Raw genomic sequence first — 13,167 nt, 5'->3', positions numbered from 1 at the left:
CCACCTACCCTAGCATGTTGTAACTCAGTCATTGGGTTGCTTGGTCCAGACTCCAGGAATATACTGGCTTCATTCACTCACTCACTCACTCAGTACAGTAAACTACAGTTTATGAGTTAACAAACCATCAACTTCAGTTCGTTTTAATTTTAATTTTATGCATTTCGACTAAAATATGCAGTAAGTGGCCACGACAAAAGAGAAGACACCATGTTATATCCATCTGTTTATTATTGTAATAGTCAGGTTGTAAATGATCGAGGACTTTGTATTTTTGTCACGTTTTCGAGATCGTGTTCATGTTTGTTATCTTCTCAAGACATGATTACATCTTATTACATACACGTATTGTATGTAAACACAATGTATATTGTAGTTACAAGTTAATATTACTGTATTTTGTGATAGCACTGTAATTATTATTAATTCAAATATAGAACTCTAATAATGCAAAATTTCCTAAAAATATCTCGGCCCAAAAACACTACAACTTAGGTTGAGTCTGTTGTCTCTCTAACTGCTTTAGAACGAGAGTATGCTATTTGTGACGTCATCATACTTCCGGTAATACATGTAGCAGCGACGTTAGAGTGAGAAGAATGCGATCTAACATCCAAATAAGACGTGACATTAAATTAAACGGATATAGTTTACCAATTACCACCTCCAGGAACACGCCTGGGTAAGTACTTTTTGAATATCCATTTATATTTTAGCAGATTTAATGTATAAACAATCTCTGAATCAACAACACATGTTTTGATGACGTAATCGCCTGGAGATCACGGGACAATTCGAGCATATCTCTGGAGCGAATCATAACCATTAAATCTTACGAAACAATACATTAATATGAACTTGTAACTACAATATACATTGTGTCTACATACAATACATGTTTGTAATAAGATGTAATCATGTCTTGAGAAGTTAACAAACATGAACACGATATCGGAAACGTGATAAAAATTCAAAGTCCTCGATTGTTTACGACCTGACTATTACAATGATGATTAGCATGTTCATTATAAACATAGATTACTGTATAATGACATCATTTTAACAGTATAATGTCTTGGATAATCAGTGTGAAAGCACGCTCGAATCGTAAGTTAACTGTGAAAAGCATGATTAGTGCTTTGAAAAGCCTTGAAATTTGCCGTAAATGTGATGTCTCAAATTTTGTATAAGGAATGTATTGATTCTTTGACTCTTTGACATGTTATGCAAACTTTTGCTAACAGCTAACCCCTGTTGGGAAGAAGATGTCTGCCTTCCCTCTGGAACCTCGACTGTCAAAGGTCATCCTTATGGCAAAGGAATATCACTGTCTGTGAGTAGTTGTCAGGAAAATATCAATGATTATCTCTGTGAGTAGTTGTCAGGAGAATATCAATGATTATCTCTGTGAGTAGTTGTCAGCAGAATATCAATGATTATCTCTGTGAGTAGTTGTCAGCAGAATATCAATGATTATCTCTGTGAGTAGTTGTCATGAGAATATCAATGATTATCTCTGTGAGTAGTTGTCAGGAGAATATCAATGATTATCTCTGTTATTAGTCCTAAAATTGCTTTCATATATGTATATCATTTTCTAGATAACAGCAAAGAACATGTGTCTGTAAAAATTTGTCTTCAAAACAGCAAGAATATCACCATTTGTGCTGAAATTGTTGTCTGGATAATTACAGATAACATCATTATCTGTAAACAGTTAAATTAAAAATCCAAACATATATGAGTCCTCGCAATCACTAGACACACTTGTTATGATTTGTGTCATTTTGGCTGAATGTTTCATTATCGCCAAGTGATGTGCAATTTGTTCATGCTGTCGAACAATTAACCCAGAATGGAATGTTTACAATCAGAGATGACTAAGCTGGAATATTGCTGATTGCACCATGCACTTATTCTTGAAGTAAGATTATTTGTGCAAGTATCTGTATTTTGCAGGATTATGCAAAACTCAAGTGTATATCAGTCATCATGTCTTTATATGCCATTAGGCTTCAGGGCCCCGTTTCACAAAGCTATCGTAGTGCTACGGCTGTTGTAAGTCTATGCTACAGCATAGGAGGTACGATTCCTACGAGATTAGGCTTACGAGATCTTAGGCTTACGAGAGCTTTGTGAAACGGGGCCCTCGAGCAGTACAGGTCCACACTAATCCAGATCAGACACAATGATGAATGTCAAACTATACTCACTGTCTCCAGAAGTTCAGTTTTCCCCCAGCCTCAGCCACTGCATAGCTATGATCAACGATGCTGCCTACTACAGACTGACCATTGGCATTGACTAGATATTTGAGAGTTTCATAATATTAGGCTTGGCAAATTCTATTCATTATTCACAAATCATATGAATTTGTTATATTGTCTTTATTTCTATTTCACCTTTTATTAAAATATTATGTTTTATTTGCTCTGGAATATTTGTCCAGAAACAGAATCATACAATGAATGAGTCTACCAACTGTCTGACTGTCCTCTGTGTGTTTCAGGGAGGAGATATTGAGTATTGTGTCTCTGCTGTCGGTGGACTCCATCTTGTTCACCCCACACAGTAAGGTATGTACACTGATGTATCTCCTGGCTGGATGTTCCACAAACAGGTGCACCATGACTGTTGTAAATCATTGTCTCAATCGTCTACTGAAACAGATTCCTTTCCTTAACATGCAAAATAGCGAGAAAAAGCTATGTTTCCCTTGTGAAGGCTCCTTTATCCTTTGCATTGTGTGAATGACTTTTTGTCATGTTGTTTGGTGAGATCCAACTGTGGTGGCACTAGTGCTGCATGTCTTTCTATGTCCCTCGCCGTGATATTGCTTGAATATTGCTAAAAGCAGCGTAAACCACTCTCTCTCTCTCTCTCTCTCTCTCTCACTCACTCACTCACTCACTCACTCACTCACTCACTCACTCACTCACTCACTCACTCACTCACTCACTCACTCACTCACTCACTCACTCACTCACTCACTCACTCTACTGTGGTTTTGTAAGTCCACATTAAGGTATTGGATTTATGATCACTTTGTTAAACAGGTTTCAGGACTTCATCATGCTTAGCTCCACAGAAAGTTATGTACTCTTATCTGAAGAAACTATTGTTTGTTTTAATCATTGATATGATTGATAGATGCTTCTGAGGTTATTATGAAACTAGGGGACTTCACAGAATCCATCTGCAGGAACATCAACCACGTTCAAGTAAATTTTAACATCAATGCCTGAGAATTGCCAGTCTCAATCATCCACTGAAACAGATTCCTTTCCTGAAATGCAAAATAGGGAGAAGCTATGCTTCCCTTGTGAAGTCTAGTTCATGAGATCCAATGTTGGTGGCATCAGTACTGCCTGTTTTATGTGCTTTGTGTACTCCATGCTATTTGTCACTTTGCAGACAGGTCTCAGGTGGCCCAGTCACCTAAGGTGACACAATATCAATATCTGTCTCTTTGGTGTGACAGAAACTGATTATCATGGTGATGATTCTGTTTCATTTACATACTTCTGTGATCTTGCTGTGACATTGAGGTCATGTTGCTGTGACAGAAAGGTCACATATCCTTCATTACCTGCAAGGTTGTTTTTTTACTTGAATTGCTTTTTATCTCGGTGTGAACGTGACTTCAAATTAATGTCATATTGCCATCAAATGCTATGACATTGAGGTCATTCCGTAAATGCTCTCACTGTGACATGAAGGTCACATTGCTGTTAGAGCAAAAGTCACATCTATTGGTAACTGCTTTTGTCTAAAGTGACTCCGAAACCTATAACCTTATGTCTATAATAAAGTTGTCATGTTTTATCCTTTTCTCTGAAGCACACCTAAAATCATTCACATGTTAATGTTTTATCAGCTGAAGACTGGTGGGAAATGGCTACCATCTTCTCTACAGACATTTGTCAGTAATGTTTCAATGGCTGTTCCCTCACACTGTCTGTTGAAATGATGGAACTATGGTTTAGGAAGAATCAAATGGGTGTTTGAAGAATATTACAAGATTGTTTACAACTTAACCTCCTTTGTCCCTAAATGGGCATGAAAAAAACACAATATTTAGATGTAATCAGCATGCATGAACCTCAGGAGTGAGGTATGAAAGAAGGTATTGATAGAAATGTTGGAAATGACCCCCCCAGCAATAAAACTTCACTAAAACCATCCTGACAGTTTGATACATCGTCATACCAAAATACGTTAAAATATGGTACTTGTTGGTCCCTGCCTGGCACTCAGCATTAATGGGTACAACTAGGACTGGTCAGCTCAGAGTCAGTATAATTTCACCTCACCTCAGCATTGTATAACACTACTGATATAACTCTATAACTCCCAAGTCTCTTTCAGAACCAGTAAACTGCTCTAGTGCACTATGAGAACTTGCCAAGTACAATATGACATGTGGTAAGCCTGTACTACCTGAGCAGCGTGCTGTGACAAGGGGGTCTGGTCTTTTCCCCCCGTGGAACCTCATCCTTGGCTGTTTGCAGTGTCACTTAACTACAGCAGCAGAAATAACCAAGAAATATAAATACAATCTTCTTTATCCTTCCTCCCTCTTCCGATGGTCACTGGTTCAGTGCAATTCCGTCTTGCCATTGTCTTGGTATAGGTGCATGTCTGAATACTGTTGATCACTGGATTGTCTGGTCCAGACTCAATTATTAAACAGAACGCTGACATGTAGCTTTAATATTGCTGAGCTCGGCAGTAATCTACAATCAAACAAAACACAAACAAAACTGTTTCCCTTCACTCACAAATTGAATTAGTGCTTCCAAAACAAAATAATCTAATATTTGTAGAGTTAGCCATGTTGTCTGCATTTTGCCCAGGAGGTGTAAAATCTGTTCTGCTTATGATTTGTAATGTTTTCATTTCCGATAATGATGGAATATTAGATAAACAGACTGAGAACCCTCACCCTTTCTTCTCCAACATGATAAGCAGATGAAGCAAAGGTACCCTTTTAACACTTCAGTTGTGTTTACTTGCGGCATGATGGTCCACCAGCCGATACCCGTGTGTATGTCCCAGGGCTGTGTTTGTGTGCATTTGTCGGTGACGTAGTGCAGAGAGGCTTCACGTATCCTGCTGATAACAGGATACTGCTGTTCTTTGTAATATTAATAGAATTTCATCACTGTATGTGAATGCTTGTGATCATTGTTGATATTTGACTTAACCATCCTGAGTCTGTTGAGATGATAGGGGAAATTTCGACTGAGATGAATCATGTTTGGGTATCCTGTCTGGATGGGTGAATTGAAAAATGAATGGATATGCACTTCTTGTCCACAGATTTTCGAGTTGAAAATCCAGTGGCCTTTTTAACAATTGGAAGACAGCAATCTGATTTTCAGTATGGTAGCCACTGCAGTCTCATTGAAAAAATGGATACAATATGTGAAGCCCATTTCTGGTGTCCCCCGCTGTGATATTGCTGGAATATTGCTAAAAGTGGCGTAAAACCAAACTCACTCACTCACTCATTGAAAAAAACTATTACTGTAATGGCCATTACTCAGCCATTATTGTGTAAAATGGAATAAAGTGTGCTATTTCATTAATGAACAATGGGATTTCAGATGTAATCCATTCTGACGTAATAGCCATTACTTGGCCATTATTGTGTAAAATGGAATAAAGTATGCTATTTCATTAATGAACAATGGGATTTCTGACGTTTTCCTGTGACATCATTTTTTTAAATTTGGACCTTTTAATGACCTTGCTTTTGTGTTATGTTCAGATGCATTTTTCTTTGAAATTGAATACACACTGCCATTTAGAAATTGTTCAGGTCCAACATATGTTACATTTGGGATTACAAGCACTGTTCTAAATAGCCACTGGCCCGCTAGCCCGTGGCTAGTAAAAATCCAGTCGGGCCACTAAATCTCCACAGTCATTGGCCCGAATGGCTAGTGGTTTTCATGGGGTCATTTTGTAAATACATGTAAATCACTCTCTCTGACTTGTTAAGTTATAATACACTTTTAAATCATGCAAGATTATGGCCTGATAAAAATATTCATCATATTAGCAGCTTAATGATGAAACCTATGTCGACATTCAAATTTTGGGCCAGTGAATAATTTTGTGGGCTAGTAACTTTCAGGCATTGCTAACCTATCTGGCTATTAAAATTTTGAAACTATTTCGCACACTGATTACAAGTACAGATTCTAGGACTTTTTTAGGTTCAGACCCATGCAGGTTTCGAACCCACACGCTCAGAGTAAGGCACCTTAGTCAGACATCTAGCTTCAGTGGCTTTCACAAAAACGGAAGTCTGACAAATGGTAGTCTAGATCACATACTTTGTGTATCCCTCTGATAAGTGTAAATTGGCATAGCTGCGAGTGCTAAAGCTATGAATATACAATATCATTTAGAAGTGATCAAATTCACATATGTTATAGTTGGGATTACACTTTCTCCGTAAAGTACAGATTCTAGTACTAGTACTCAATCCAAAAAGGGCCTAGAATCTGTATCTTTCTGAGAAAGTGTAATCTCAAATATGATATATGTTGTTTGAAATTGTATGACTGAAGAAGGTGCACTCTGGCTTGTATATTTCTTGATCACATCCAATTTCTTCAATTCATAAGTTGTTGGGTTTTTTCCTCAATATTTACCGATATGTAGAAAATAGTTTCATTTCAGCGTTTACTGAATTTGTATAATTGCTGTCTTTTGAGACTTTTTTAAAATGATGACTGTGTATGCAGGTGAGCTACAGTCCCATCACAATCTTGTCCAAGTCTTAACAGTATAGTGATTCATGCTTGAAATGGGGTTCAGATCATGCTAAATGACACACATACATTCAGTTTAGAAAATACTGGACCCTTTTCCAAAGTGTGGTCTTCATGCTGAGGTAATTGCAATTACAATACTTGAACATTGAATCTGGGCGGTGGTGAAGCCTTATGGTTAAAGCGTCCAATCGTCATGGTCATGAGCCAGGTTCGATTCCCACATGGGTTCAATGTGTGGAGCCAATTTCTGGTGTCCCAACCATGATATTGCCAGAATATTGCAAAGAGCGGAGTAAAACCATGCTCACTCACTCATTGGACATTGAATCAAGAATGGAGAATCAAGGTTAACTCATGAAGATCAAGGTAACAATTGATCTTCAGTAACCCATGCTTGTCCTAAGAAGCTCATGCTGTTGATCACTGGTTTGTCTGCTACAGGCTCGATTTTTTTAATGACTGCTGCCATATAGCTGGAATACAGCTGAGTGCGGCGTAAAACTAAACTCTCACTTGTGGAATGGGGCCCTGAAACATAATTACATATTGCAAGTAACTTGTTAAACATAATTACTTTCGTGTAACATTCGTTAGCCTGCATATGAACTTTGCAGGTTTGACTCAAGCAAGCAACTTATACCACTGTCATCAGATTACATTACCCTTGGAAAATGATGTCATTTAGGAAGTTTGTAAGTTCTGTTGAACATTTCAGTGAGTTCAAATCAGAAAATAATCCAAAGAGCCATGTTTTACAGAATGTTTACGTTCCCCAGCTGGATGCTTGGATGGATGGATGTCTACAAGAAGCCATATTGTGACAAGTGTAAACACGTTGCACAGATACTGCAACATAGTGGATGCAAGACGTTTTGATGTATTGATGTAGTGACGATTATAATAACTAAAATGGAATACTAGTAGTTGATTTAGATGCAAATATAAAACTTGTATGAGTGTGTCGGCCATGTTGTTCCAGTGACTCCCAACACAAGTTTTAGACACATTACTGAACAAGCCATGTGCTAAGCTTGGTGCATGAGTGAGTGTATAATGGCATCAATGCAGAAACAGATGGTAGTTGAGTTGTCCGCCCATAGCTTGCTTCCTTCCTTCCCAGAAGTCCTGACCACAATTCTCCTGTGTTTATCTGTTTTGACAGGTTCATGTGTGGAATTAAATGAAGCATTTTAGGACCATTTTAGCTGTTTAGGATTTTTCTTCAAAGAGATGGTTTTTATAATTGCTATATCTGTTTACAATGGATGAGTCGTTTTGAATATTCTCGTGACTTGCAGATATTCAGAAACTGCATTTGTTGTAGGGAAATGTATCTTTTAAGCTGGAATTGTTTGTTTGTATGGGTGAGGACTACATCAGGGATTTTGCAGCTGGTTACAACGTCAAGGAAGTGCTCTTGTTGGGCAGGAAACAGTAGATGAAGCTGGAGTTTGGTTGTAAGTGACAGGCTGTGAAGGTTTTCAGTTGGCATCCCAAGTGTAGATGTCATTGTTGTCACAGGTATATTATAGGTCATTTGCTGAGCTGGCCACCTGCATTCAGCAATATTCCAGCTGTATGACGGCGGTCTGTGAATAATCAAGTGTGGACAATCCAGTGATCAACATCATGAGCATCGATCATCATCTGCAATTGGGATATGATAACATGTGTCAACCAAGTCAGTGAGCCTGACCACCCGATCCCGTTAGTCACCTCTTACGACAAAGCATGGGTTGCTGAAGACCAATTCTAACCTGGATTTTCACGGGTACAGAAACTTAGTAATCTGGTTTTGCTTATTGCCTGTTTTTGCTATCAGCTGTTGACCTGTTTCGCTATGCTGCCAAAGCATTGTGTTGTGATGTTGATGTTCACAGTGTGATGGTTCATATCTGGGTATCACAAGATTAATGGCAAATTTCATTTCTTGAATGTTTAGATATTAACCTTTTCAATACTTACTTAACACACAGCCAACATCAAGGGGAGATAATCCATTAATCACCACATTATTGGTGATTAATGGATTATCTCCCCTTGATGTTGGCTGTCCCAAACAGATCATTTCACCTACTCAGTCACTCACTCAATCACTCACTCACTCACTCAACCACTCACACATGCACACACGCTACACTTGCTTGCTCAATCACTTGGACGCCCACAGTCAGTCATTCAGTCACTCACTCACTCACTCACTCTTTCAGTCACTCACTCACTCACTCTATCCACCCAAAATCCCTCTCAGTCACCCAAATCTCGACCACCAACTCATTCAAACAACCACCCATCCACACACTTTACTAACCAGTTCGTCCGCTCATCCACTCTCACTCACCCATTCACCCACTTGCCCGTTCACCCAAATCTCACCCAAATCTCACCCAAATCTCACCCAAATCTCACCCAAATCTCGGCTAAACCCCAGCATCCCTCCACCCACTCTCACTCATTTACTCACTTAGTATCAGTACTCACTGGTTTAATACAGAACACCTGAAAACACTCGCATGCTATTGCAGCTTACATGTTTATTATTAGTTACTTCATGCACTTGAACATGGTTGAACTGACACTGACCGACACTCACTTATCTGAGAGACATTCTGGCTTTACATGGTTGACCATGTGACATGTTGTTGTTGGTTCAATTGACTGGATGTACAGTAATGGCTGATACTGGCAAACATCTACAACTCATATAATTAAAAATTTGTGCAGGATTCACTAAGTGTTGCTTATGTCAAGCAGGAATCACTAAGTGTTGCTTATGTCAAGCAGGAATCACTAAGTGTTGGTTGTGTCCAAGCAGGAATCACTAAGTGTTGGTTGTGTCCAAGCAGGAATCACTAAGTGTTGGTTGTGTCCAAGCAGGAATCACTAAGTGTTGCTTATGTCAAGCAGGAATCACTAAGTGTTGGTTGTGTCCAAGCAGAATCACTAAGTGTTGCTTATGTCAAGCAGGAATCCAAGCAGGAATCACTAAGTGTTGGTTGTGTCCAAGCAGGAATCACTAAGTGTTGGTTGTGTCCAAGCAGGAATCACTAAGTGTTGCTTATGTCAAGCAGGAATCACTAAGTGTTGGTTGTGTCCAAGCAGGAATCACTAAGTGTTGGTTGTGTCCAAGCAGGAATCACTAAGTGTTGGTTGTGTCCAAGCAGGAATCACTAAGTGTTGCTAATGTCCAATCAGTTGTCACTATAGTTTGGCATGAAATGCATGTGGACCCGGTTTTTTGTAAATATCTCTCCATCCAATGACCCAATCAATCTCAAACTGTATAGTTTGTGCAAGTGGATGTTTTGTCAGACAACCTAATCACATTGTAAATCACCGATTTTATGCATTTGTATTAAAGAATCTGTCTATGTAACTGTCAACAAAATAAACAGCAGAACACAAACTGCTTGCAGAGGGAGGGAGCCAATGACCTGTAACAGCTGCAGTGTTGGGTCATAAAGGTAAATGCACGTGCAGTTCATGATAGTTACCTGTGCACCAGCTGTCATCATGAAGGCTTATTCAGATGATGCTAAACGTTTAAGTAGAAATGTGTTGAATATTTTTAAAAAGAGAGCAAACGTAGCAAACCGATTTTTAAGGTGTCGGATTACATGACACGTACAACTTTTGCTCTTGGCATGAAACAGAACATCGTGCTAAAAATTGTGAAAAATAAACCAACAACCAATAAACAAAGCCTTGTACAAAAAGGTAGGCATCCAAAGTTAGATTCTTTTGACATCAGGGTCATCAGAGATGTCATTCGCCGGCTATTTGCTAGAAATGAACACCTCTTCATACCTGTCACATGCATAGCTGACCTACATTGACGAGCGTTGACCTTTATGACCCACCACTGCCGCTGTTACAGGTCATTGGCTCCCTCCCTCTGCAAGCAGTTTGTGTTCTGCTGTTTATTTTGTTGACAGTTACATAGACAGATTCTTTAATACAAATGCATAAAATCAGTGATTTACAATGTGATTAGGTTGTCTGACAAAACATCCACTTGCACAGTTTGAGATTGATTGGGTCATTGGATGAAGCGATATTTACAAAAAAACGGGTCCACATGCATTTCATGCCAAACTATAAGTGTTAGTTATGTCCAAGCAGATATCACAAAGTGTTGCTTATGTCCAAACACATGTCACAAAGTGCAGTTTATCTTCTAAGCAGGTTATCATAATGTGTTTGTCTTTAAGCATTTAATTATCATTAAAAGTGCTAGGGGCAGCCAATTAGGTGACCATGAAATGCTGCTTTACTCAAGCAATCTGGGCTATTTTATGTCATCTCACAACCGGATCTCTTAAATAATTGTTGATCTTCAATAGAACCATGGTCCTTCTTGCATCAAAGATGTTCACTAAGATTTTTCTCAAATGCATGTCTTGATAGCATAGATCTTAGCTCATCCTGTTAACAAATGGTAAGCCGGTTTAACTTAAACAACGGTACACAGTAGTAATGTGTCTGTAACTTTGTTGACTGTAAACTGAAAAACAAAAGGTATTCTTGAAGGAGTGAAAGTGTGGGCGTAGACAGCTAAACAACAAACTGATGGTGCTCCAGAGATAAGCAGTAGGCAACAGTGTGCTGCGTTTAACATCAACACAATGCTGCACTGCAAGGAATTCTGGCAGACATGCATCTTGTATTATCGCCAATACAGACAGCTCCAGAACAACCACGAATGTGCCAAGATAAAACAGACCACTTGTGAATATTTCCAGTCCTTGTTAACTGGTGCAGAATAAAGGTCAAGGACATTCATCAAGGTGATTTGACTTTTTTGCAAAATACTGGCAGACAAACATTGGACTGAGACTTCTTGTTGTTATTAGATCAACAGATGCTGATGAATCGGGGTGGGCGATAGTGGTGAATAGCATTCCAACAACAAAATACCTACATTGAATATTCAATGGTGCCTCCACTTTTATGTGAAAATAACACAAATGTCAGTCTTTGTATGTGAGCAGTTGTAGCCAACTGAAATGTGTGTTGCACTTCCATCTAGGATCAGTTTGCACTGTGGTTAGACAGAGATCTTGCTAGGTCCTCATTATCCCCATGGGGCCTGTTCTGGGTACCCCTTGGTATTGCAAAGTCACAAACACTATTGAGAAACTACCTACCGCCCTCATGGAGATTCTGGATCATTACCTCAACGCTGGACAAAGGGGGCTGGAGGTCGAGGCTTTGTGACCCTACAGATTACTTGTCCTCATGTGCTATGGTGTGGATCTGTGCTCATGCATTCAGTCACTAGACTGCCTTGACCTAGTTCAAATATGATGATGATTTGGTGATATTATGTGTGCTTTCAGACATGATGCGAGTTTCACACATGGGACTGCAAAGCCATGTGTGATTGAAAGGGGGGTGATTATGACTGGAAGATAGGGCCTGAAAGTGGCATCAGGGTAGCATATTTAATTTCTGTATGAATTTTGAAATTTGCCATTAATGGTGGAGGGAGCAGGAGTATGGTCTGGTTATGTTGGATTTGTTTGAGATCGTGTTAAGTCCTCATTTTCCCCATTGAGTCACTAACCGGATCGGGTGGTCAGGCTCGCTGACTTGGTTGAAAGATGTCATCGGTTCCCAATTGTGCAGATTGATGCTCATGCTGTTGATCACTGGATTGTCTGGTCCAGACTCGATTATTTGCAGACCGCCGCCATATAGCTGGAATATTGCTGAGTGTGGCGTAAAACTAAACTCACTCACTCACTCATAGTTACGTCAGCTTTACTTACGCAAAATGGACATACAGAATAGCCATGGAATTCAACTGCAACAGAAGTAGCTTGATATGTTTGTTATAAAATTGGTGATTACACTTTTTCTGTAAAGCACAGATTCTATTACTTTTCTGGCATTGTGTGTTTAGTAGCTTGAGACCACATTAATGGCTTTGAGGTAAAACAACATTCACTCATGAACACCATACTTGCTGAAGCTGTGCAGTATTTCCTGAATGTATTGTTACAAACCTGGAAGGTTAGGTTTACCATCTTAGTTTACCAGGGGGCCATGTTCTTGTCAAGAACCAAGTAAGGCCTTAAGAATCCAAAATGTTGCTCTGTAGCAGGTGCAGCAGCTATGTAATAAATGTTCCACTCCATTATTTGAAAAGAGATCCGTTTCCGAGCTGCCAGGATGAGTTGTGCTGTGAATGTTCTGATGTGTCGTAATGCTGCCGCTTGCAGACTGGGACAGCATCTCAGCCTGGGACAGCATCTCAGCCTGGGTCGCTTTTTATCTCCTGTTGTAGTGTCAGGATTCACATCTCCAGCCTCCGTCTCACATCCCAGGTTCATTGGCCAGGGTAGAAAAGGTCTCCTTGTGCCTCATGAATGTTGAG

General features: G+C 39.4%; 1 protein-coding gene across 1 annotated transcript in view; it reads left to right on the top strand.

The window, feature by feature from the left end:
* The window catches only part of LOC124286555 (ATP-dependent RNA helicase DHX33-like), an 80,982-nt gene that overhangs the window by 45,065 nt on the left and 22,750 nt on the right, over nucleotides 1–13,167 (top strand). Inside the window, 2 exon segments of the mRNA XM_046722925.1 lie at nucleotides 1,245–1,333; nucleotides 2,510–2,576. Coding sequence (XP_046578881.1) covers nucleotides 1,245–1,333; nucleotides 2,510–2,576 — 156 coding nt within the window.

This window comes from Haliotis rubra, unplaced genomic scaffold (assembly GCF_003918875.1).
Source record: "Haliotis rubra isolate DU_JTF1 unplaced genomic scaffold, ASM391887v1 Scf386, whole genome shotgun sequence".
NCBI lineage: Eukaryota > Metazoa > Mollusca > Gastropoda > Lepetellida > Haliotidae > Haliotis > Haliotis rubra.
The sequence above is the reverse complement of the archived record's forward strand: the minus strand, read 5'-3'. Positions and strand labels throughout refer to the sequence as shown.